The sequence below is a fragment of the Eucyclogobius newberryi genome, unplaced genomic scaffold (assembly GCF_026437365.1).
Source record: "Eucyclogobius newberryi isolate DKJ021-1_F unplaced genomic scaffold, fEucNew1.0.hap1 SCAF_1, whole genome shotgun sequence".
Lineage (NCBI taxonomy): Eukaryota > Metazoa > Chordata > Actinopteri > Gobiiformes > Gobiidae > Eucyclogobius > Eucyclogobius newberryi.
The window spans coordinates 28,667,385-28,694,614 of record NW_027315723.1 but is presented as its reverse complement, the minus strand read 5'-3'; the positions used below and the strand labels follow the sequence as shown (position 1 = coordinate 28,694,614).

Genomic DNA, 27,230 nt, shown 5'->3' with positions numbered 1-27,230 from the left:
TATTAACACTGCGCAGAGGAGGACTGAGTCGAATCAGGCGAGATGGGCTCAGGCGGTTGGCAGTAATGAAAGCCTTTGTGGCGTGCACTGAATATTAGATTTGACTTTTTATCATCCATTTGTTTTAAATGTACTGCGCGCGTGTTACTGGAGTCGTAACGGCAACGCACAATACCAAATATTATTGCAGTTGTTTGCTTTCTGTTTGGGGTTTTCCTGTCGTTTTGCACAGTTGTGAGGGCGCGGGGGGCAAGCAAAAAGGCTAAAAAGGATCATATTTAAATTGCTTGTCATAATATTTTAGTTTGTGGCTTTGCACTCAGGGATTTTACCAGATAACTGTGAAATCTTTCATTTTCTTTCATTCTTATTGTCTGTTCTTACACATGATCAACTTTACGAATAATAAAGTAAAGCTAATTTGACATAAACGACCAGATAAAAAAGCACATTACGTTTGTTTTTTGGAGTAAAGATTGACTAGAAGTGACTTACGTTTGATTCTAAAATAGGCACGATTATAAAGTGAGGCAACAGTCCAATTGTTCTGCTTATTTTGAGAAATAAAACATAGTACAGTTGACATAATTCATGTTTTGACAGTTAAAATAAGTGTATATCATAACAGAAAGTGCACTTTGTAGTTAATCAAAGAACAACTGTCGAAAAATAGTGTCAAATAGTTTTTGTTGTCACAGTTTTGCCATTTTATGATATCGTTGTGAATTGTGTATTACATATCGTATCAAATTGTGAGGTCCCCGTGATTCCCGATCAAAATGTGCTGTCTGAGCTCTGTTTGAATAATCCTTCCAGCGAGAATACAAAATCAAGTATGTGGAAGTGAACGGCACATACTAGAAGACATGCTGGATTTCAGCTCTGACTAAAGCTGTGTGTCTTCCCTCTTGTAAGTCAGGACGGCTCTAATCATAAACAGACATTCCAGTTGAAATGAAGCAGAGTGTGCAGCCTTGCTCTGCCAGCCTCAAGGAATGCATTCACAAAACTACATTCAAATCTGCTGCAGCTGACAGACGAGGTTTATGTTTTCACACTTTCAATGTCTATAGCTCGTGATTCATGCGTCAAGATTTTATTTTCTATACAAGGCGCATTATGTTGGACTAAAAGGTGTTTTTTAAAATAGCCTTGTCACACACAACGGGGCGGAGAGAACCCTGAGAACACAGTGGCCTAGTTCCACCATAAGATTGGAAGAAATGGTGAAAAACTAAATCTAAACCATACGCGGCTCGCTTCGAAGTTTGTTTAGTTTAGTCTTTATTTGTCAGGGACCGTGTACAAAATCATTCATCTTCAAGAGAAAAGATGATCTGCACCAGATTTAGCTTCTGCTACTTTCCATCTGCAGTCCCTAGGTAACAGAATACATAACAACAGTAAGAAAAGTACACATTTCATTACATATACAGCACATTACATGTCATTATTAACAGTAGCTCAGTAAAATACACTTTTCTAAAAATTACAAAATTAGTTCAGATAAAACATACAGCTAAAATCTAACTTGGCTGATGTTGGCACCGTGTATGAAGTTTTGGGTGAAGTTATAAATATCTACAGACAATTTCAAACTATCCTGAAGTTGATTCCATCGTCTGATAGAGCGGGTCGATCAAGTAGTTTGTTCAGAGCAAAGTTGGAGATGTTTTTTCAAGGGAGGTGGAGCAGCATTGTGAAGGAATTTTGCATAGAGATTGGAAAATAAAATGACATTAGCATTTTACATTTGCTGAGGATGTTGCATCTCCAGTACTTTCTTCTGAATGAAAACTGTTTTGTTGTAGTGGCACATCGACATGGAGCCCTGGGCCAGTGAGAGGCATTCTCTGGAGGACGAAGCCAGAAGGTTCCTTAAATACATCACTACACCTCAAGTGAGTCCTCTAACACACTGCTGTGGAGCACATACAACGTGTGTCCCTGATGAATGTGAAGACGGAGGGCAAAGCTCTGGTTTTCGTGCAGTAGCTGATCAATTCAACAGCGTTTGTGTTCTTTATGAAACTGCACAGATCAATGTTCAAATGTATATTATAAAAACTCTTAGCCCTTAAAGCACAGCCATGAATAATTTCTGTGTTCATCATTTATCTCTGTTCTCTCACTGTAACAATGAGCTGCATCATTTAAACTGAAGGAAAATGGAACTCAACTGCACAATGTAACCAGGGAAACCAAGCGCATAACCAAAGAAACGAGCAGTGGCAATGTTCTGGCTTCATTCCCACATAACTGTTCCCGGCATTAGACCTGGTGATTTACCAGGGAAATTGCCGGATCAAAAATGCAGGGAAATCAGTTCTGGCTTCATTCACACACGCCTGCTCTTACAAACTGTGGCATGTGTGAAAAGGCATGTATACACATAAGTATACACTTATGTGTATACTCGCAATATTGTCATGATAGTGCAATATTAGTTGTAAATATAGCAGTTGTAACAATGGAAGTATACTATAGGTTCAGCTCGATTCTTTGACTGAAACTTTCTTTGTCTGACGGCAGCGTTTAAACTTGTGATGCATTAGCTCAGGGTTGTGTGTTGCCTCTCACAAAGAGGGACAGGCGGAGGAGGATTATAACGCAGTGTCTATCAGGGGCAGTGACAGGCGCAGGAGGAGGAGGAGGTGGAGGCTTAATGCTGAGTGACACAGGGCCCAGTGGAGCTGTTCAAGGAGAAGGCCCACCACACTCCTACTCAGACACACTTTTACACTACACACTATACACACTACACACTATACACACTATACACTATACACTATACACTATACACTATACACTATACACTACACTATACACTATAACTATACACTATACACTCTATACACTCTATACACTATACACACACTATACACACACACGTACACACACACACACTCGACTGGGCTCTACAGAAAGACATTACAAGTATGGATGGGTGATATTGACAAAAAATTATAATTACCATTGTTTAGTATCTCGATAAATAATAATAGTCATATAATATTATGTCAATCCAACAGACATCTTTCAAAATGTGTTGAATCAAAAAATGAATGAATCAGGAAAGTGCAGAAATATCACCTTATGATATGTTTATGTTTAGCCTGGCTCACATCAGATTGATCTGTGTCTCACTCTGAATTGAGTTCTTCACATGGATAAACCTGGGACGGCTTCATACTGGTGGCAAGACTACTGGTAAAAAGAATATTAAAACAATACTGTACCGTATACTCAGTATTCAAATTTTGCATATATCTTCAACAGCATTCACGATATTATCTAAATTTAAATATGAAATTTCATATTTTTTTATGTATTTGGCAATTTGAGTTAAAACTTGCTGGAAAAATGACTTCTAATCTAAACCAGTAGCTCTAAAATGCAGGTTTGAGCAAACTGGTCAGATAGTTTGGCTTTGGTATTCTACATTTATTGTCAAAACTTATAAAATGGCAAATCTTTATCCTATTTGTGGCACCAATCATTTTAACAATAAATTGTAAAGTGTCAAGTTACAGTATTTGAATAATTTGACGTAGGATATGACTCCATTACTATTACACTAAAACAAGTAAATCCCATTGAACAGCATGACACATTTCATTCTTAGTCTCTCAACGTTTAACTCTCAGAATGAACAAAGCTATAAATGTAAGCATGTCGCCAGTACAAAGCTGTCCGTGCGGCCCAGGTTTAAAAAACAGACAGAACCAACATTACTTACGGCTGAACCGGGCCAAGATGTCAAAACAGTGTTGAGCCCTTTTCATTCTGTATGGAGCTGAGATGTAGTGTTGTGATGTGTAGGTGCCTTGTCTCTCGGAGGGAGGTGACGGAGCGAAGCTGACGGGGGCTGACGGAGCCTGGGCCGTGTGCTTGGACCCTCAGTACAGCCTGAGCCACAGCATCAAGGGGAAACACTGCAGGGTCTACTCTTTTGGGTAAGTATGACGTAAGCAAATGACTGAAATCACAAGGATAATAATAAAAGTGGCATAACTCTTGATTAGTTGTACTTAATTGCTTCAGTATATGTACACAATTAAGCCTATTTTAACGTTGGATATGAGTTCATTTCCATCACGAGACTGACCTGATACAGCATTGTGAGTCTTTGCTTTGCTGCAAGTGGAGAACAGCCCTTTTGCTTCCAATTCACAGGTTTCAGGCAAATTATTCCTTCCTGAAGATTTTGTGCAGATCTTTCCCCGTTTCATTTTAAATTAAATTGTGCTGCATAGGACTGTTGCCATGCTAAATCCTCCAAATCATGAAGGAATCCTTATGCCTGGAAGCCATGATTATGTCATCATCCCAAGCATTCAAGAGCTAAAAGTAAATTAGGCAAGAGAAAATAGAACTGACTCATAAATCTAAGCAAGCTGTCAGATGGACCAAATGTCCTCAAATTGGAATCTGTAGTTTTACTACATAAGCTGTAGAATGTAATATGTTGTGACTGTCTGTACGGTGTTGATTTGTGCTGCTGCGGCTGCTTTGGCCAGGTCTTTCTTGTAAAGGAGATTCTGAAAGTAGAAGAAGGGACATGATGTTACTGAACAACGTTTGAAAAGCCTGCACAAAGTTTACTGGTACAAACTAACTATTATTTTAACATTTCTGGGGTTAATCTTCCCCATCGCACTGTGAAGACCTGAACACATTTACCAGATTTGTGACTGTATAATTTTGCAGCCTCAGAAGCAAATGTGCTAATCCTATAATTCATGACATCTGCTCTGTGATGACTTGAGTGACATTTCTCATCACAATCTGGCGTCTCCTCAGTCGCTGCTCGATCAAAGAAGATTTGCTTTGTTTTTGAGGAAATGTAAAACCTGACAAAAAACATTCAAAACATCTTATTTGCTTTGATTCTTTTGACTGGCAAGTAACGTCAGTGGTGGAAGAAGTACTCAAGTAAAAGCAACAGTAGCGCACAAAAAAACATCTACATGCGTAAAACTTTAGGAAGTACTCGTTTGAAAATGAGCTTTAAGTAACAGTAACAAGTATTTGAGACCGATTTTTAGAAACAGAAGCGAATCAAATCCACGTTTAAAGTTTTTTTGTGAGTTTGTTGTGTATGTTTTTGTGTTTGTGTGCGCAGGATGTCACTTTTTTAATCCGGCTAAACGATGTAGTGGAGCAGAAAGTACAGACACCTGCTCAGATGTAGTCAAGTAAAAGTAAAAAGTATCAACTGGACCAAAGTACAATTAGCTCAACCTTTTACGTTCGTGCTTCGTTGCGTTCCACCACTGAATAACGTGTAGCTGGACTAGAGTGGCTTAATAGGAACCTGATGAAAGATAGCACAGGTGCATTATCGCAGAGGCTAGAAGGACGCTGTTGCCACGGGTGATGTGCAGGGGTCAAGGGTCAAATGGAGCCATTGAAGAATATCACTGGTTTATGATGTTTATGATGAGGAGTCACTCACGCAGACTTGCTTCAAGGAGGGTTCGCTGTCACGCATCTTTATGGAAATATGTGCAAATGTGTCGGCCTAGAAAGGTTTTAAAATATGAAGATTTATGGAAGCAAAGTTCTGATCATTAAAGTATGACACAATGAGGAAAAAGGCTAACTTCCAGGTCATGCTGACTTTAGTGCGCTGTATGTTTTGGAATTTGCTACAGCATCTACTACTGTTTCCCATAATCTCAATTTACACACTCACAATCTGATCATTACCAGGTTTATTAGCTCTTCGGTCATTAAAAGGATATGTAAGCAGCAAAATCTGAAGCGAGTAGTCTGATTTCTTTTGGATCATGGTCCTTGTGATCAGATTTTGCAGTTTTAATCTTAAAGGCAGTAGAGTGTGGTGACTTTTATGGATGGGAAAGCAGACTTGGGGGGTTTATCAGTATTTAGTGGATAACATTTGTATGGAAATGTTTGGAACCGCGGTCTCCCACATGAAGGGCCAACACCTACTACTACTGTCCCTTTAAACCATCACTGCTTGCCTTGATTGCCCTGTGACTTGCAATGACTTAAAGGTCCAGAAATCAGATAACAATCAGATTTCGGTGCACATGTTCGTAAACAATATACAAATTATACAGTGCATACAGGGCAAAATATTTGATAAACTTGCTAATATGTTGGTGTAATCTGTTTAATGTCGCCAATGAAAGTAGTTGCAATTGTCAAGAAATAACGGCATTTTACGTCTGATATTTTTACCTCAACATTTTTTCCTGGGACTCGAATGCCGGGACATAAAATGTATGAGTCACACGGTTTTATAAAAGACTAGAAAAGAAAATACAGCTGCAGAAAAAAATCTTATATAATTGTATTTATTTCGTTTTTTTTTAATAAGTCCAGGGTTTTGCCTCAGGAAAGTAAAGGTTTTTATTAGAAGTGGCCTTTTTCCACTAGAGAGAAGCGAATGCTCTTGAACTCAAATTAACAAGAGCAAAAAGATGTCATTGCCAGGTCTTGAAGTTTGTTTCAGACATTGCAAAAGAAATATTAGATGCCGTACGAGTGCGAGGGTAAGTAGACCTTCACCCAAACATATAATGGTGATAAAAGGTCAGGGGTCAATGCTTTGTGTTTTTGCTGACCCCTTGTGGCTTGAGTACGATGTGTTTGGTCCTGTTCCACAATGTTTGTTGTCACTACTTCATTAACCATTCTTGTCAATAACATCAGCACTTACACATATTTATCCTTCAATGTCATCGAAACTTTTTGTTTTGTCTCTATCTTAATATCGAAAACTGAAATAGCATGACACTTTTTCATTGGAGAAGAACTTAATCCAACTTTGACTTTAGGCTCGTGATTGTTTGACTTTTAATTCTTCTAAAGCAGATGCATGCAACAGCTTCTCATGTTTTTCAAATGATTTCTCTGTTTTGTGGGATAGTCCCTGTGGTAAAGATTTATCATATTTTCATCAGTCAAGTTGCAGTTTGTGAGTTAAAAAACAAAATAGCTCTGTCTTTGTCATCAATAAGCGACATTACATCAAAAAAGCAGAGACAAGTTACACACAACTGACACATCTTTCGGACAGTTTAAGCAACAATTTGTGAAATCAAAACAATATTGTTGCTAGGTAAAGTGTCCAACCAGGAAGTGAAATCATAAACATCACAAAAATTGTCAACTTGGAGTAAAAAAAGGCAAAAAATATATTCCTGTTCGCTTTAGTTTAGTTTTAGTGAAAGGTGTAGTCTAACATCTCATTTTAAGAGCTTTTCTTATTAGTTTTCAGATGCTTTTCTCAAGCCTGGTTGCCATGGCGCTGTCAACAGGGATCGCTCCCAAAATCCCTACATAATCCTCACGTTTGAGATAGGATTTCCCTATATAAATACATTCAAGCGGCCATTTACCACCATTATCCCCTCACTTTGCAGTCTCTCGGGGTAAAGATATCACCGCTGTCTCCTGTGAGAATATCTACTGGAAGTAATACTAACTTTTTGTCTTTTTGCCAGAGAAACAAACAAACATTTGCATCTCAATCTAGCTCATTCTGCATTTTTATACTTGTGCATTGGAAAACAATTCATTTGTTTAAATATGCGGCTCTTGAGAGTACAATACAGCGTTAATAAGACACAGAGGAATACACAATGAAGATGTGAAAAGAGACGGGTGGAAATATCACATTTGAAATTAATAGGCTAAGAGGAAAACTGCAAGCAGATTTAATGCTATTGACTTCATTTCCATCTGGGTAATTAGCTGAGTTCTGGTGCTAATTGTCCATCCATTCAACACATATAAATGGATTTAATGTTATTTATTTTTGCTCTCCAGTACTGCTCTCAACAAGTATCCAGCAAAAGAAAAAAATGTAATAATCAAAAATGTTGAGGGCTCCCATGCCTCTGTATTTGCCTCGGGCTTCCAAATGTTAAACTTTGACCAAAGCATAAAATGGTGCTAAATGTCCTGTTGTACAAGCTTATTTTTAACTGACCCTTTTAGTTCAAGTTTAAGATCAAGTTCTGGTTTTCTTTATTTCTTTATTTACAAAAAATGCCAATAAAATGTACAGTATTTAAGTCTGTGGCCGTGACGTGATAAAATGTGGAAAGGTCCAGGAGTTTGAATAATTGGCAAGCCGTGGAATTGCACATATTTACCACTTCATTCTGATTTATATGAGTATAAATATATATATATATATATATATATATATATATATATATATATATATATATATATATATATATATATATATATATATATATATATGTATAACACAATACCATTTATTCTCTCTTATATCTTTTATTATATAATTATATCTTGTAGTCTTGGCGCGGACGACCGTTCCCTGGAGCTGTCCCTGGTCCGATCAGGATGTGACGTTCACTGTTTCGACCCGAGTTTGAAACAGTCCCACCTACAGAAGGCCCAGATGTGGCTCCACCGTTTATCAGTGGACTGGAGGGACCCCAACCCTGCTCTAGGGGCCCAGCACCAGCACAGCAGCACCAAGAAGCTGGCCACCATCCTCAACGACTTTGGCCACAGACAGGTAAGGTTACGTCAGACACAAATACAGTACGTAGTCTCCAAAATCCAACGAGTCAGCAGAGGTTTTATCCCCAAACTGGTTCAAGAGCTTTAGTTTATTTACAGTCTTGTCACAACTCCTCTGCTCCAACTGTCAATCAGGTCCGTGTGCATAAAAACATGACTAATAAATGGAAATGATGCAGGTTAACATTTCACAGAGCGTAAATAATTGTAAAAAGCACATGGATTACCGTATATAAGGACTATATTTATCAGATGGCATTTATATTTGCAATCAGTCTCACCTACAGGCAAACTAAGGCCCATAAGAGAGTCTATAGACTTCTGCATTCAGAGAGCAGTGAATGGAGCAGTGTTGGAGTGTAACAAATTGGAAATGAAGGTCAGACATTTTTCTATGCAACAGTAATTGAATACACGACACGATTCCGCTCTCATATATGGCTTTGGTAAAGGCAATTATAAAAATAACAGGTTGTTTTGTTGAATGAAATTACAGAATATATAACATAATAAAACTGAACACTTCTATAGATGGTTTACTCGGCCCGTCGCACATGTCCTTGACGCTAAATATCACCTAAGTGTATATTTGGTTTTCTGAGCTTCATCAGATTAAAACACGGACTTTATTGGGCATATTTAGTGTTAACATGTTCTAAAAGGAGAAAAAACAAATCTAAAATGAGACAAACCAGGTCTAAAACGAGACAAACCAAATCTAAAATGAGACAACCCAGGTCTAAAATGAGGCAAACCAAGTCTAAAATGAGACAAACCAAGTCTAAAATGAGGCAAACCAAGTCTAAAATAAGAGAAAGTCTAAAATGAGACAAACCAAATCTAAAATGAGACAACCCAGGTCTAAAAGGAGGCAAACTAAGTCTAAAATGAGGCAAACCAAGTCTAAAATGAGACAAACAAAGTCTAAAATGAGACAAACCAAGTCTAAAATGAGACAAACCAAATCTAAAATGAGACAACCCAGGTCTAAAATGAGACAAACCAAATCTAAAATGAGACAAACCAAGTCTAAAATGAGGCAAACCAAGTCTAAAATGAGACAAACCAAGTCTAAAATGAGGCAAACCAAGTCTAAAATAAGAGAAAGTCTAAAATGAGACAAACCAAATCTAAAATGAGACAACCCAGGTCTAAAAGGAGGCAAACTAAGTCTAAAATGAGGCAAACCAAGTCTAAAATGAGACAAACTAAGTCTAAAATGAGACAAACCAAGTCTAAAATGAGACAAACCAAATCTAAAATGAGACAACCCAGGTCTAAAATGAGACAAACCAAATCTAAAATGAGACAAACCAAGTCTAAAATGAGGCAAACCAAGTCTAAAATAAGACAACCCAGGTCTAAAAGGAGGCAAACTAAGTCTAAAATGAGACAAACCAAGTCTAAAATGAGACAAACCAAATCTAAAATGAGACAACCCAGGTCTAAAATGAGACAAACCAAATCTAAAATGAGACAACCCAGGTCTAAAATGAGACAAACCAAATCTAAAATGAGACAACCCAGGTCTAAAATGAGGCAAACCAAGTCTAAAATGAGACAAACCAAGTCTAAAATGAGACAAACCAAGTCTAAAATGAGGCAAACCAAGTCTAAAATAAGACAACCCAGGTCTAAAAGGAGGCAAACTAAGTCTAAAATGAGGCAAACCAAGTCTAAAATGAGACAAACTAAGTCTAAAATGAGACAAACCAAGTCTATATGCGACTATACAATGGATACAATAGTTATGATAAACTCAAAGTAGTGTCCCTAAATAAAACAAACACTAAAAAAGTGCAGAGGGCCTCTTCGACCACTGGAGGCAGTCTGTGTACCACCATTTGAGACCAACATCTTTTTATTTTATGGTTTGTATGTTCCATTTCTGTACTAAACTTATATTGAATTGGTAGTTGCGGAATTATATTGTACAGTATAACGCAAATATTTCTATGTTTAAGTTCCAGGGTTTTCTTTTTTAGTGTAATTTATATATTTTTCTTTTCATTGTAAGTTTTTTTTTATTTTTCATTAAGCACTGGGCCAAAAGCATCTGAAGGCCAACTGTCCCTGTGCTGCAGAATTCAGAATCTGCCTGATAAATTGAGACTGTAGCACGTGAAACTGCATAATGTTTGGCGTGGGAGGATTTGTAATGTTATGGCGGATAACGGAACCGAATTGCTTTAAATGCCAAATCTTTATAATGAGGTTTTAATGCGGGTACACAGTGTGTCGGGGGAGCAGGCCACATCAGCAGCAGCAGCAGACAAAGATTTCAGTCCAAGTGCCACAAAAGGAAGTAAATCACCGGTAAAGGCATTTGACACGTTTCTTGACAATAGTTGTGCTTATGACGCTGTGCCACCTGAGTGGCTGAGGTCGCCTTACACTGCATATGAGAATATTTATGTTAAATAATTGGTCATGCGTTCAATCCATGGGTTTGAGTGATGAAAAATTAGGACCTTTGTCATAGCAATTCAAAACCCTTGTCATTTGAATGATGAAACATGCTCAAAATGGCTCCCATAAACAGGAAGCTGAAACCTACGTTTGACTGTCTTTATACTAGTGTATGTAAAAGCAAATTTAGCAGGAAGTGTGAAAGAATGCTTGGTGTTATGATTATTTACACAATATTTACATTGAGGCAATGCACAAGAACAACGTTGCACATCTCTTTAGATTATGGTCAGCAAACGTTACAACCCAACAATAATACACATATATATTCTTTGTAGAAAAAGAACATTCAATTCTGAATTTCAACAGGCTGAAAGAAAATGTAATTCTGTCAACTTTTGTCCAGTTGACAGAATTCAAATTATATTGGTAAAGTTTACACCTGGTTATGGCGTTATTATGCAGAGACTGTTGCCGTATCAGACGTATTTTAATATATTTTTCATGTTAAATGTACCGTATTTACCGGACTATAAGTCACACCAGCCAAAAAATGCACAATAGAGAAGAAAAAAAAACATAAGTTGCACTGGAGTATGAACTAAGGTTGCAAGTGTGAAAATAACAAATAATATCTCGCTCCGGAGTATAAGTATAAATATAAGTCTCACTCCAGCCAAAATTATGAAAAAAAGTGTGACTTATAGTCCAAAAAATACGGTATTCATCGTAACATGTTAGTAAACCGTTCGTCCGGCTGGAACATTAAGCATTATGAGTTGTGCCTTTTGGGGAATAGTGTTTTTGAATTGAATCATCATTGCACGACTCGCATTGTCTCATCCTCGCATCATCCATCAGCCACTGCATGTCAGCGATCAATAACTCACACATCCGACCGGCAACAATCGTTAACCGCATCACGTTTCCTTCTACGCTGCAGGTGGACGTGCTGAAGGCCGACATGGAGAGCGCAGAGTGGAAGATCCTGGAGAACCTGATCCTGGAGGGGGTCCTGGCCTCGGTGGGACAGCTGCTTCTGGAGGTCCACCTGCACTGGGCCGGGTTCGAGGTCCCGGGGGACGAGCCATCCGTGGTGCGCTATTGGTTCAGCCTGCTCAGGGAACTGGAGCGCGCAAACTTCCGCCTCTTTCACGTTCACAGCGACCCCGCCAAACCTCAAGTCTTTCTACACAAGAATGTCTTTAACGCGAGCAGTGCCTATACTTTGAGTTGGGTGAACACACAGTGGCGCTGAAAATGCATTCTTTCTCTGACCTTTCCGTGCAATGCGGAAAAAAGTGCCATATTGGTGCGTTGGCGTCGACATAACCCCCGTCTTGTGGAGGCCCGGTGCGAGTAATTGCCTCAGCAGATAGTTCAGGACTGTGGTACTGCAGGTGTTTGGTTGGCTGCAGGTCAGCTCGAATCGCCTTGTCATTGTGCACTTAAAGGCTCTGCTCTCTTCTGTTCCTCCACAGACACATTACTGCAGCAGGTGTGCAGTTAACAGGGACATTTTGACTTTGAGAAACAAGACTTTGGCATAATTCTGTGTTTTTTATTTTCATATTCTTTAAAATAGACAGTCAAGATGTTTTAATGTATGTAATATTTGTTGAGAATTTTTAATACATAAACTACATTCCCTGCATCGTTATTCAATTGAAACATGAAGTAGAAGGCATTTCATGATCTGGTTCTACTGTAACTGAAAAGTAAATGAAGAATTGAATTTCTGTCGCTTCTGTTGTGAAACAAAGGCCCCACAAACGAACATTTAATACAATGTAAAAATTTGAATGAAGTGAACCACTAAGAACTAAAATAAACGACAAATTCTTTGTACAACTATTGTGATTTTGTGTCCAAAATGTAGATGAATAAGTAAAATGTACAGTTTGTTTTCACAAATGGTAATGTTGTATTTGCAGGGTTTACAAATGTATTCTCAACATAAACATTTAAACAAAACAAAAATATTAAAAGAAGTGAACAATACCGCTCTTTACAAACTCGCCATAGTAAAAATAAACAGTGAGACTGGATACCAGCCCTGTGGCTTTGCTCAGAGTCTTCAAATACATCAGAACCCTTCCCTGGTTTAGTCCCAGAGCTTGATCTGTCCGTCCCAGCCACAGGTGATGACTTTGGAGGTCTCGTGGGGGTGCCACAGGGCGCTGATGCACACTTTGTCGTGCGCTTTGATCCGGTGGTACAGTTTTGTGGTTTTCCAATCCCAAATGTTGAGTTTTCCATCTGCGTCTCCAGACACCACATAGCTGCAGATGAAAGTAAAACGTTTATAAAAAGGGAGAAAAGACGCCTTCACCTGCCAAGAGTATGTTTTCAGTCTATTCTAAAGTGTCTGCGTTGCTATGGTTACAGAAGCACCTGCTTGGCGACGTGGAGGATATACGAGACTGGTCCTAATTAGTGTTTTTACAGAAACGACCGCTGTGTCAGTGGCACTACGGAACAGGCAGTCATCCATGTAAAAACTGTTTGACCAGAGTGTCTTTTTACACAGTTTAAAGTGGTTACATTGTTTACAGAGTATACGCTTTGATTGCTTTGTTGCAAGAAGGGTAAACTATTAAACGTTATTCAAACTCAAAATTTAAATACAATTACACTTCATTGTCCCCTTTGTGAAATGTGTTGAGGACTTGTGCTGCCAAACCGCCATACATAACTGACCAGGCAATGCCTCAGTTCCTCGGCTGGTTGAGGAGCCGTATAGATTATTGTAGTTTGTAGTAGAGTTTTTGTTGAGTCTACATTGGGCGACCCTATAATGCCTCTCTGAGGGCAGAAGGTCATACTCTGAGTGGAGGACATGGGAAGGGTCAGACACTATCCTCTGGGCCTGTCTGAGTACAGATCATTCCCATGATTTCCATGCTTGAAATCAAGACACTTTCAAGCAGATCCACAACAATGTAAAAGAGTCTGCTGGTGCCCACTGAATCTAGAAGTATGTTTTCTTATTAATTTAAAACAAATTCCACTTTTCCACTTCTTATTGCTGTGCACTGGGAGCAGCGAGGACCTCATACACACCTCATATCCGGAGAGAAATCCACTTGGCAGGCATAACCCGCCACCATGTGCCCTTTGAAGACCTTCTTCTTGTTCAGCCTGAAGCGGTTCTGTGCTCCGAAGATAAGAATCTGGTTGTCCATAGACTGACATGCCAGCCATTTACCTAAAGAGAGAAATGAGAATGTAACTCTTAGATCTTATAATAAAATACAGCCGCTTTCTGAAACCGCTATCCAAATTGGAGGCATTTCAGTTTGCTCACATGTTGGAGATGTTGTCAGAACAAGTAAGAGGCGCTCATTAATCCGCAAATTATCATTGGCATCTTTAAGCTAGAGACCTGGCTATATTTTATTGCTTTGATCATGTGTCCCACCTGCCACTGAAATATTTGCTGTGCTGTTAACATGCGGCCACCCTGGCACAGTCAGTCACAGCGGAGTGGTCCTTCATCACTCACGCAAAGTGTTTTAACAAGAGATTTGAGATCATTAACGAAAGAGCCTCAAGGACACTCTGCACTATATAAAGGATACAAAACTCGCCTTTTTATTCCCATCAAGGTATTGGACTGATTAGCAAACGATAGTAATCTTGACGTGTCCTTTAGAAAAACACAAGTATCAGCGGCACAATAAAAGAAGCTCTTGGTGTCAAACCATTACACGAGTCACTCTTGATAGAAGACATGATGATGATGGGAACTGTTAACACCATTTTACTACCAAGTTTAATCAAATGTTGGTTTCTGGACATTTGTGGTTGGAGTATTAAAATAAAAATCCCTTTTAATGACAATAACATGGTTCACAAAACTGCATTCAAGGAAAGCATTTCATTGGAAGACTTAGTGGGCAGTGTAATAGAGAAGACAATGTTGGAAACAGATGCTGAGGATGCAGTGCCAGGAGGGACCGCACGCCATTTCACTCTGAATGGAAAATGGACTTTACACAAAACAAAGGAGGAGCAATCCTGGAGATACAGATTTGGCTAATTTACCTCAATATTGCACTGCAGAAGAATAAACCCATCAGCTAATATTTGTCTGGAACTCTTCCACTAATTGGATGGATTAACGTTTGTCATAGATTGTCAATAAACTAGATGACCTCCAAGAAACACATAATTTATTCAGGTTTGGGACTGGCTCAATAGACTATGAAGGCAATCGCTTTTAGCTAATTATTCATGACTAATCGACTATAAATAATAATCATATTTTTTGGGTTCGTTATCTAGACTATACGGACTTTAAAACACATTAAAAAGACCATTTATAACAAAGACAGTGAGATTATTAAATGAAAATGTACATGTGTATCAAAATGTATCTTTGAAAATGTAATTTAAAAAAAAAAAGAATCACTGACTAGTCGACTACTAAAATAATCATTAGTTACAGCCTAGGCAATTAAACACTTGATTAAATTAACATGATTGAGAATACTTTTTGCCAGAGAAAAGGTTGACATGGGGACTGAAAGCTTCTAGCTAATAAGAATATTTATGAATATAGTGAATTTATGAAAATCTGATATTGTTTATTCTTTGACATTTTGATTTATAATGCCACTGTTTTGTGAAAAAGGTCTTTGTGATAAAAGTTCTTTTCACATGTGTTTTAGAGTCTGTTTAGACCAAATAACAATGACAATTATCAAAATACAACCTAGTCTTAATTCTAAGCACACTGATGCACCTCTGTATTACTGTGCGACAATTGACACTTGTTATTTAAACGTCTGAGTAAAACAATCATGCTCCTGCTTTCATTCTCACATGTGCAGTGACACAGCAACATACATTTCCCACTAGAAAAGAGCAGCGCAAAGCATAATTAAATAAAGTGGATCGTCCAAACGAATATTTATTTATCTCTGCTCGTGGCGGTGCTCATCTCTTCTGACATGTTGTTAACGCAAAGTGCCGTCTGCGCCGCAGTGAGTCGCACATTAGGACACGTTCTGTTGTTTTAATGGCAAACACTGAGGTGAAGTGACAGCTGTGGTGCACAAAGCGCCGACCCAAACAATTACAGATGTATCACGGGCTCAACCGCGGCGTCTCAAACGCCCCTCGCCGCGTCCGATCACTTAAGTTACGGGCTCTGACTTATTTGAAGGCCTCGACAGTGTGTGGTAAAGTTGATCTAATTTCCCCTGAGAACGAAAGAGGCCTGCTGTGATTGGACGACTCACCGTTGGGGGAGAGAGTAACAGCTGGCATCGAGTGCATACTGGGCTCAGCGATGTATTTGAAGTCCACTGGGATGTCCCTGGGGAAAGAGGGAAATACACCAGTGAGCGTTTCCAAATATTGAACAAAGAGCAAGAATACATTTAACTAAATGTGGGCAGTATAGTATAGAACTTTAGATACCGTCATGAATGCTCTTTTTAAGATACCGTATTTTCCGCACTTAAAAGCCTTTAATTTTCTAAATAAAACTACAGTGCGCCTTATGATCCAGTGTGCCTTAAATAGTTATTCAGGGTTCAGATTAAGGATTTTCACTTGTACAGCGTTGCTGCTACACAGTCCGCAATTTTTTTCAAATTTGTATAGCAATTTGATAATTGCATAGCAAAACACAAAAGTAACTATCAATATTTTCCATTGATGTAACAAGATTATTTATTTCAAATGTATTTGTAAATATTCTATTTTTAAAAAAACTCTTAACAAATGAACTTTTGAACACTTAATTTTTTTCTAAATAAAATAGAAAACTTGCAAATAAAATTATTTGTTGAACAAATTAATTAACGCCAAGTCACATGGTCTTATTTACAACTTTCTTCCATATCATCATTTGCATGAGTCTCATTTACATATTGTCTTTACACTCACAAGTTACAAATCACCACCAGAGTCGTCATGACGATGAGCTGTTTGTATCAGAATAACTTCTCTTACACACTCTCTCCTGGACATGAGTGAGTTTGACCCTTTGAATTCCACATCCTCGGGGTGAAAACAGGAGCGCGCGGAGGCGACGAGGGGTTTTGATGAGCGCCGCGTCTCGCTGATCTCACGACAATAACTACACGTTACACAATAACTACATAGTTATGTCTTGTGTTACATGTGTTATGTGTTGTGTTACATGTGTTATGTGTTGTGTTACACAACTATGTGAGCTCAGCGAGACGCGGCGCTCGTAAAGCGCCTCCGCGCGCTCCCGGCGGCTCCTCCCGCTCAGCAGTTTTCGTACGCGCGATCTGTGACAGCAGCGGGACCAGTCAAGTGTGTCATGCTGTTATTGACGATCGATTGACGAGTAATCAGTGCTTTTTAGGTGCTTTGGTTATACAATTGAGCACACATTTTTGTATCGCAAAAGCTGCGATACAAAAGCACTTTTTTCTGACGAATGCATCGCATTTGAGAGAAATTGCGTCGCATTTTGCGATGCGATACCGCTTATTCTGAACCCTGGTATTCATGCTGGTTGTACTTACTGACAACCAAGCGATTTTGTGAGTAACATCTTTTGTTTTGCTTAATGCGCCTTATAGTCCGGTGCGACTTATATATGATAAATGATTTAAAATAGACCATTCATTGACAGTGCGTCTCATAATCCAGTGTAGAAAAAAACAGTATACAAGATTTGAATATTGAGGAAATTGTAGATATAAAAAAAAAATCTACAAAAAGCTGAAAAAATAAAATAATACTAATAATAATGTAATGACATATCACATTTGTCTAATAATCAAAGTCAAACCTCACTATATCGTTATTGTGATACTCCAAAAAACAGAAATAAGTTTACTTAGAAGGTTGTGGTCTTCCATGCAAAACGTAATGTAATTTATGCTTTTTATGATTTGTTTTAAGATGCTGAACTTGGTCAAGAAAAACAATGAGAACAATGGCTTCAATTATCTCCAAGTAAATGCAGGATTTACCTTTTGGATATTATGTTCAAATAAAAAATAATAACTGATTAGACATTATCAAACATCCAATAGTCCTCAATAGTTTTGTAATAATTCTACAATCTTAAAAACAATAAATATATTTTCTTACTATACTTTATTTGCATCACTAATATCTCTCGGCAATGAGAATTTAAGAACAATACGAGTAACATATGTGCATACAATTTCAGAAAAAATATATACAACGTGTAATGTATTACAAGGGACAGTGAAGATGAACAATTCTCATCTACAACAAATATATCTGTACTGAATAACTAAGAATTTTGTTACTTTGCATTTTCTTTGCAACAAAACACAACACAAAAGCAATTTCCCATTGGTTGGTAATGTATGTTGAAGACCCTGGACAGTAGTTCTCGCTTACAAGTCAAATGAACTGCAAGTGTATCTGGCATTCCCACTGTGAGGCTTAACCGCTGGAGCGAACTTGGCCAAATAAAACAGGCTTTTAGGAACTAAAAGACCTAATAAAAAATGCAAACCCTTAGAAACAGATACAGGGGAGGATAGGGGGAGTAAAAGATTTAGGACCAGTGAGTTTGTGAGCGAGACAAGTCAAACTAAACCGCACGCGCAATAACAACCCAGGTATGTATTGTCTTCTGAGCTCCACAAATAACAGCGGTGAATGTTTTCCAGCTGTAGAACATTGGTGAGCTTGATATGAATGGAAAAATATGGCACCAAATACAAAAAAGGAGTGTGTTTTTGTACATTTCCTATAGTAAAAATACATTTATGGTACCAATACTGTATTACACATTGTACCTCAACTCAAAACAGCGTTCCCAACTACCACACGAGGAATGGATACTCGGGTGGTGTTGACGTTCAAATTTCTGCTGCATCATCTTTTTGGCCCATCGGCTGTTCCCTCCAGCTGCTGCTCTGTCCTATTCTCACAACACTCAGCAATGTTCTGGTAAAATGTTCTGGCTCTCACACAGCGGTGAGCCAGAGTGAGTTGGCATCCTAAATAAAAAGAAAGGAGCAAGTATTTTTCTTTCAGACGATAAGCCTGTCTGCTCCCACGCTGCACTAAACCTCTCTCGTGGGACAGGGGGCTTCTGTTGACACTGACTTACTTATGCTTCGACAAATGAACTGAAGCTAAATGAACGCTTTCACTGTTTGATATTGCTATTCCATATTAATGTAACCTTGATTCATTAAGTACAACTTTGTATTCAGATATATACAATTGGCAGCACGTTGTTGGCTCCAGGGGAAAAAAAATCATAAAACAACAGCTGAATGCAAACTATGAGGCCCAGATTGAGAGCACATGAGCAACTGCAGGAGCTCTGTCCAAAACAGGGTCAAAGAAGGTCAAACGATGCCCGAGCAAAGCTTTATTCATGAACACTAATGACCTACACTAAAATGCCCTCGCTGTGTTATGTGCTCATTTATTTATTGATTTTGGCTGTTCTAACGAGAACAACTGCTTCCTGTAAATTACAGCAGTGAACTTACCACTCCCACACTCTGAGACTCTTGTCATCCGACGTACTGACGAAGCGCCGGTTCTCGTCCACGAATGTGATGGTGTTCACAGCTCCCAAGTGCCGGTCGTACTCCTGAACCACCTCCTCTGTCCGGATGTCCCACTGACAAAAGAAAAGTAATGATAAAAAACATGTACACCATCAAATCCATCTACAACTCTTTTCTGATTGCTTCAACAAAGCTACACTGTTCAAAAAATAGAACGCTTCAACATCACCTCCTAAAACACAATGAATAAGAATTCTGTCAAAATTCTCTATTGATTAAATAAAGGATGTATTGAGCACAAAATAAAACAAGAGTGTTTCATGGAAATCAAAATCCTCCTAATCAAACATGCTCCAAATCAAAGTGGAAAATCTGTTCACAGGCTGATCCAACGTCTGGGAAAATTCCTCCAGACGAGTCTTGATGAGCCTCAGTAGCGTGTGTGACCTCCACGTGCCTGTATACACTTACTACACTGCATGGACATGCTCCCTGAGGGACATCCTCACAGACCTGACTCGGGGTATGTCAGCTCCTGGATAGTCTGGTGTGAAGTGACGTTGGTGCATGGACTAAGACATGATGTCCCAGATGTGCTCAATTTGATTCAGATCTGAGGAACGAGCAGGCCAGTCCATAACATCAATGCCTTCATCATGCAGGAACTTCTGACACTCCAGCCATATGAGGCCTTGCATTATCATGCATCAGCATATGGTCTCACAATGGGTCTGAGGATCTCATCCCGGGACATAATGGCAGTCAGGGGACCTCGGGCTAGCACACGGAGGAATGTGCGGCCCTCCAAAGAATTCCTCCCCAGACCATCACTGACCCAGCGGTCATGCTGGAGGATGTTGCAGGCTGCAGAACATTCTCCACAACGTCACCAGACTCTGAGCACATGTGACGTCTGTCACATGTGCTCAGGGTTAACCTGCTCTTATCCGTGAGGAGCACAAGGCGCCAATGGCGAAACTGCCAATCTCTGTGTTCTCTGACAAAGGCCAATTTGGACTGCGCGGCGTTGGGCTGAGGACAGGCCCCCTTTGTGGAGACCTCAGACCAACATCATGGAGTCGGTTTGCACATTATTGGACTGCAAGGGGTCATTTTGTAGGGCTCGGGCAGTGCTCCTCCTTTTCCTCCATGCACAAAGGAGCGCGCTGGTTTGTTGCCCTCCTTCTGCCCCCTCCTGGTTTCCTGGTGTACTGGCCTGTCTCCTGGTATCTCGTCAATGCTCTCGACACTGTGCTGGGAGACACAAGCCTTCTTGTCACAGTGTGGATTGACGTACCATCTTGGATGAGTTGCACTACCTGAGCAACTTGTGTGGGTTGAAGAGCCTGCCTCAAGTTACCTCTAGTGGTGAAAGCACTGGAAAAATGTAAGAGTGCCAACAACTCAGAAAGCAAGGACGAGGAGAGGGAAATGGTGTGCGGTCAGCCCCTGCAAAACCATGTCTTTCTAATTGACTCTAGTTTCTACTTGTTGTTTGTTCCATTTGCACAATATTCAGTGAAATTGATTCCCCACCAATGTGGCTTCCTAACTGGACAGGCTGATATCCCAGAAGTTTGATTAACTTGGAGTTACATTATGTTGTTCAAGAGTTCCCTTTTTGAGCAGTGTATTAGAGTCTTTGTGCCACAAATAATGAACAGACAATCCAACACCAACAAACATAATTGCACATTTCTATACAATATATATTTGGAGCAGAAAGAAACATTTAAGCACTCAAACAATATAAATGCCACTTGTGCACAGCAAAGCAAAATGTAGGGCTGCATAGGGATATCTGGGTTGGATCAACAGAACCCTAAACATTTCAAGGTGTGTAAGGTGTACGTGTACAAGTACGGTAATAAGATAAATATTTTTAAATGGTGCTCTTTCTAGTCCCTCAAAAAAAAAGGGTAAAAGGTAAGCCATCTATTATTTAATGCAACAATGTCCGTGCACTCATGATCTTCTAATTTTGTTCACAGTTTGTTCTCACCTTTGCCTCTCCTTTGCACTAACACGGAGCGTGATTAATGACTTGTTCTAATCCTGTCTGCCCTGCACCTCTTGTGATACACAGCTACACACCGCTGAAGGATAAGCCTATTTTAGATAATGTGTTAGACCTACATTGTGCATAGAAATATGAAAATATCCAGAACTTTACAAACAAGACACATGACACAAAGAGAACACACTCTCAAATAGCAAAAAAGATCCTGATTTTTTTTTATATCCAACACATGGCAAAATCCAAACCTCACCTGGACAATTTTCTTATCAGACATGCCAGCCACGAAGAGGTTCTGTTTTTCCTCATCTGGATTGAACTTGACACAGTAAGGAACCTTTCTGTTGGTGAAGCGAGAGATACATTGGCCTGTGAAGGAAGGGAATTGAAAAGTCAGAGCTCCAGAATTAATCCACAGCAGCTGTCCATAAAAACCCAACATTGTCTGTCAAAAGGCATCACCGTTATTTCACCTTTATGGCAAATAACACAACTTTTAGTTTATTGCATGTATGTATGCTTATGAGGACAGGGGTTCAACTGTTGTCTGCCCTCTGCTGGACAGGTAGGAATGTGCAAGTGGGGTAATCAATTAATTTAGTAAAACGCTTTATTAAAAAATATTTAGCTTTGTTTAGGTTTTAGTTTTTTTTATATTATCATCATCATCATCATTATTATTAGTAGTAGTAGATCATCCTCAAAAGGTTATTATAAGAACAATATGTATTAGTTAATTATAATCTAATATGTAAACTTCATAAATAGAAGAAGAAACATATTTGGCTGCGTATCCCACCTGTTTCTGAGTCCCACAGCTTCAGGTAGCGATCATAGCCAGCACTAAGAAACCGTGTCCCAGCATTATTGAAGCATATGTCTCGCACGGCTTTACTGTGGCCTGTCAAACACAGAGTACAATGATCAAGATTGTGTTGAAATTAAGACAGACATGTTGAACGAGTAGACTGTGCCACAATAGCTGAGAATATCACGCAAGTTTATGTCTTTTGTCAATGTCAGTCGAGTCCCAAACCAAGGCTCTTTCTTGTAACTTGAAGGTGAAGCGGTTCCCTCCAGACTGTTTTTCATTTCAGGCTGAAGACCAGGCTGTTCCAGCAGTGATAACAAGGACGACAGACGAGTGCAGCTGCCAACTCGTCTCTAGCACTAAACCGGACTCAAGCTGTACAGAGACGACCAAACTTCTAAAAGCTGATGGTGCACGTCTGATCCGGCCCCAAAGAAAAGGGACATGCATGAATACCTCCATGAATTAAAATGTGTGTCTTTAAGAGAAATTACACACATGTTTGGTGAGTGAACTCTCCAATGACACAATTTCAGTATGTCATTTCACATTTGTTACTGAACTCCAACATGAATAAATTTGCAATTAATTAAAAAAGTCAACCAGCTTTTAACATCAAGGACATCCAAAAAGCCCCTTCAGTCTTAAAACATCAGATGAATAAAGTTATTCAATTAACCTAAATGTAATGTTAGTGTGAACAATTACTGTTAGAAAAAAGACAATTTAAAACAAAATGACAAATTAACGAACTGTGATTATTGCCACCATAAGCAAACAGTGAAATCCTTAAATAAACATTAATTAACTTGTAACAATGTGATAAACAACCTGATAAATACAGGTTGATGTTTTTGCTTCTAAAATTCACACTGTTATACAGTACATAACAAAAAATATTTTTGTTTGTAGGAAAAAAACTGATAGAAATCACGGTTTTCTATTAGCCAATTAATCTTGACGTTCCTATTTGCAAATGAGTGACTACTATTTGGAACACGCCCCCCCCCCCCCTCCCCCTCCTCGGCTGTGCCTCCATGTGCGCCAGGATCCGCTCGTGTCCCCACAACCTGCGAGTGCTGCTGAATTATGCATGTTCTGAGAAGGAGCTGACAAGCAGAACGACGGCTGCAAACAATCTCTATTCTGACAGTGAGCCGAGCTGTGAGGGTGACCTGCATGAGCCTCCGCAGACCTTTCCCATTTGAAAGAGCACACGCGTCTTCATTGGTCATCAAGCATGATATTCCATATTCAATAAGAAATAGCCTGGACTTGTCATTGGGGTCTACTTCCCACAGGCTCAGTGGAGTCTAGCCTTGACATGTCAAATCAAGGTGCATTGACTTGTTACCCGTCAGCATGTACTGGGAAACAGTATCAATACAAATTTAAATAAAATATGTGCAAGTTTGCTTACTTACCAATAAAGGTCCGTATGCATCTTCTGTCACCATACACCTCCCATAACTACACAAAGGAAAAGAAAACCTTTAATATACCTCAAGTTCAATGATAATAAACGTTTGCATATATACAAGACTAATTACAAAACTGATACTTGTTGGAACCATAAGGAACACAAAGGTTAGAACAAAAATAAATATTACCTTAATCTTGCAGTCCATAGAACTGGATAAAAGCAAATGACCTGAGCCTGGAAACAGTCGAATAGCACTGACTCCCTGGAAAACATAAAGGCTCAAGTTAATAGGTTCATAATCCACCTGCCTCTTATCGAAAAGACACGTGTAATTGGCTTAACTTTCACTTTGAACTTAAGCATGGCATTAAAGAATTGCTTCAGTAGCAGTAGCTATTTCCAAAACTTTCTCAAATAATTGGGACATTGAAATATTCACAAAACTTTTGGTGAGACAGAAGAGGCTATCTATTATCTTGACATCAGCACTTCCATGCGCTTATTATCTTTTCAAACCTCTTAGTATTCCAAATTAGATTTTGAAGGCAGTAGCTTCCTGCGACGCAAAAATGACACGACGATTCAATTTGGATAAAGAGATTTATCCTCACGCAAACAGGCAGTGGCACAGACAACCAGTAATTAAAAAAACACTCTTTAGCAAGTGCAAAGTAAATGTTACAAATATTCTTCTTTTGCCACTGACCTTGGTGTGTCCAGACCAGACATGGATCTGTTTCTTTGGAAGGTAACACTTCTCAGGAGGCTCAGAGGAACGCAAGTTAACGCCAACATCCTGGGGCACGTGGAGGTAAGATCTGCCCTGGTAGTCAAACATGTCTTTAACTGTGGAGAAATTGTCCGTTAGAAAGACATAAACGTGCTGATTAATAAAAAACTATGAAGATCACATTACCATGGAGAATAGTCTTCTCTTCAGCTGGAGCCTCTTCCTCAATTCTGCCTCTCTTTTGTCTCTTTGCAAGGTATTCTTCCAAGTATTTCTTCTCATCCTTCACAGAAAATTGACACATTAAAGAACAACTTTCAGTTTTTTTGGCAATAGCATATACATTCATTTTCTACCGCTTGTTCCCGTTAGGGGTCAAGGGTGACTGGAGCCTATCCCAGTGACTTTGGGCCTATGGTATAAACATGTGAACAATAATTACCTCAGTTGGTGTAGCCACATTTTTCTCGTCAACATATTTGGCCCAAGGTCCAAGGAATTCCTCTATCTCGCCTGCATCTCCACCTTTAACCTTTTTCCTCTTTTCTGGTTTCTTGTGTCCACTCTCAAAAACAGTTACACCTTTGAATAGATGATACGTGTACATTTATGAATAGTTTAACGGCAAACCAGAGCATTCACTGAGATGTCAAGTAAAAAAAATGATTTATACCTTTGCTTTTTTCAGCTTCCTCAACAGCTCCAATATAGCTGGATGCAGAAACCTGATTTGTGTCCACTGATGGATCCAAAGCATAACCTAATAGTAATGGATCATGGTTACTAAAAATATATAACATATCAGGTCATACATACAGTATGAACTGTAACAGATCATACCAAATGTAGAAAATGTCCTCCTTTGCTGTTCAAACATGAAATCGTTGACATGAGCAGGTTCTGCGTAGCCAGACAACATGTTTCTTGAAGCAGCCATCTGCTGTGACGTGAAAGGGTTTTCTGGACCGAACTACAGATGAGTTATAAGCAAGCACATAATAGTAAACGTTTTCTTTATAACAGTTCTCTTTTTCTAAACGTTTACATTTAACCTGCAATAACAACACGTATTCATGTGTAGCCAAAACAAATAAAAATATATATAATCACCTGAGGGGCAAACATGGTTTCAAATGAGGGGTTATAAGTGACTTCTTTCATAGAAGGGTCCAGATGTACACCGGTTTCAACAGACTCCTGAAATAAATCACCAATCAGAAAAAAAAACTTTAACACTCTTACAACAAACTGTTGAGTAACTAACAGCATTATGAGTCAAGTCTAGAGACAATCGTCCTCGCCAACTAATCGTTAGCTACTGGATTACAGACGCATTTCTCAAAAATCAAATGCGAGCTAACACACAATAAACAATAATTTGTCAAGAATCAAAATCAAGTTCCATTAAGATTTGAATTAGAAAATGTGCAACGGCTGAAGCCATTGCGAGTGTCTGCGTGCTAGCGTAAAAGTACAGTATTGCGGTAATTAACATTTGGATACCAGCTAAATAAGATCGCACTGTCTAGTTTCAGCGCTAGAATTAGCGTTAGCGGCTAGCCTGCTAAGCTACCTTTCCCTCTCACCTTTACAGCGACTTCAGGGGCAGAGTTAAGGACAGCCAACGCCATAGTTTTTGTGGACTGCAATGGTTTAAGGTGAACTGTGGCGTCCGGGTCGTCTGCTGCATTGGTGGTCTTAAATTCTGACTCATTTTCAGGATCGGAGTCGCTCCCGTAAGTAGCGAGGGAAGCGATGGCGGCAGACATCTTGGATGTTGTGAACAGGGCGGAAGTTGGAGGGTGCTACTTCCGCTACAAAATAAAACGCAGAATATTTTTTTATTTTCAAAATTGCTGAAAATTGCTCAGTTTCTTTATACATTTTAAAGTAAGAATTCACATTGTTTTGATTTTCTTAAAACCATAAATACGTTATATAAAAATGGGTATGCCACTTTTAATGCAGACTAATGCATATATGAACAATTAAAGAAAAAACTATAAAAAAATATTCAGAAATATAATGGCTGTTTGTTTGTTTATCGACCAGAACAGCACTTTGTTGTGTTCAGCGGAAGAGACAGACCGTGGATGCCTGTAGCCTTTATTACCAGAGAGACCAGCAGCAGAAGCATGGGACGCTCGCTCCAACAATAGAGCGGTACGTACCACTATTTCTGACTGTACTGGGGACAGAGCGATCACAACAGACGCAGTTGCCGGTTTTTTATGTGCAAAACCCATTTTTTTTTGCACAGCCAATGCTAGCGGGTGGTATTTTGTTCCAAAACCAGTCTTGATCCTGATCGTACCAAGTTTCATTCACATTTGAGGATTTTTTCCCGGGAATATCCCTTCAGAAAAGTGCCAGGTTCTTCCCCGCCGCCGCCTCTTGAGCAGGAGTGCATTTATTCAACAGTGATCTACAACAGACAGGATCATGTACTCGACCTGGAGAAATACAAGCTTGGACACAGTGGACTGCTCTGCTGCTGCTCAGTAGCGATGGAGAGGATATAGGAGGACACAAGACATACCAGGTAATATTCTTAAGACATTGATGTGTTAAACGCGTCCACTCACTCACTCACTCACTCACAGTCACCGCGCTACACCACGGCATGGGCACATTTAAAGGTGCTCTGTCAGTCTTGCCTTTGGAGTCACCATGTCGTAACTTCAACTAGAGCTGACCGCTGATGACTAATAATGGCCATGTAATTCTACACTGTCTGGCCATCAGCGCGAGTTACCTTACCACACTCACCCAGAGCAGGTGAACTACCGTGGCAGCGTTGACAAGAGAGA

At 39.3% G+C, this 27,230-nt stretch overlaps 2 protein-coding genes across 2 annotated transcripts; one reads left to right on the top strand and one right to left on the bottom strand.

The window, feature by feature from the left end:
* Nucleotides 1–1,816: 1,816 nt before the first annotated feature.
* On the top strand, nt 1,817–12,222 carry mettl24 (methyltransferase like 24). The gene is made up of 4 exons (XM_072442724.1): nt 1,817–1,901; nt 3,823–3,956; nt 8,305–8,530; nt 11,888–12,222. Exons 1-4 carry the CDS (start codon nt 1,824–1,826, stop codon nt 12,200–12,202), a joined length of 753 nt encoding a protein of 250 aa, XP_072298825.1. The 5' UTR covers nt 1,817–1,823; the 3' UTR covers nt 12,203–12,222.
* A 642-nt stretch (nt 12,223–12,864) lies between these two features.
* Nucleotides 12,865–26,219, bottom strand: cdc40 (cell division cycle 40 homolog (S. cerevisiae)). Its single transcript, XM_072442713.1, has 15 exons — nt 26,007–26,219; nt 25,531–25,617; nt 25,261–25,390; nt 25,094–25,180; nt 24,863–25,002; nt 24,607–24,703; nt 24,397–24,536; nt 23,878–23,952; nt 23,692–23,737; nt 22,256–22,357; nt 21,710–21,825; nt 19,419–19,552; nt 16,191–16,267; nt 14,008–14,152; nt 12,865–13,226 (listed from the first exon to the last, which is right to left on the bottom strand). The coding sequence occupies exons 1-15, from the start codon at nt 26,187–26,189 to the stop codon at nt 13,049–13,051; spliced, it is 1,737 nt and encodes a 578-aa protein (XP_072298814.1). The 5' UTR covers nt 26,190–26,219; the 3' UTR covers nt 12,865–13,048.
* Nucleotides 26,220–27,230: the final 1,011 nt, after the last annotated feature.

Excerpts from the sequence above, each read along its gene's own strand:
- mettl24 (XM_072442724.1), top strand. The coding sequence starts at position 1,824 with ATGGAGCCCTGGGCCAGTGAGAGGCATTCTCTGGAGGACGAAGCCAGA. Across the intron at positions 1,902-3,822 it reads AATACATCACTACACCTCAA|GTGCCTTGTCTCTCGGAGGG; the intron begins GTGAGTCCTCTA and ends TGTGATGTGTAG. Across the intron at positions 3,957-8,304 it reads TGCAGGGTCTACTCTTTTGG|TCTTGGCGCGGACGACCGTT; the intron begins GTAAGTATGACG and ends TATATCTTGTAG.
- cdc40 (XM_072442713.1), bottom strand. The coding sequence starts at position 26,189 with ATGTCTGCCGCCATCGCTTCCCTCGCTACTTACGGGAGCGACTCCGAT. Across the intron at positions 25,618-26,006 it reads CCCCTGAAGTCGCTGTAAAG|GAGTCTGTTGAAACCGGTGT; the intron begins GTGAGAGGGAAA and ends GATTTATTTCAG. Across the intron at positions 22,358-23,691 it reads ATGCATACGGACCTTTATTG|GCCACAGTAAAGCCGTGCGA; the intron begins GTAAGTAAGCAA and ends TGTGTTTGACAG.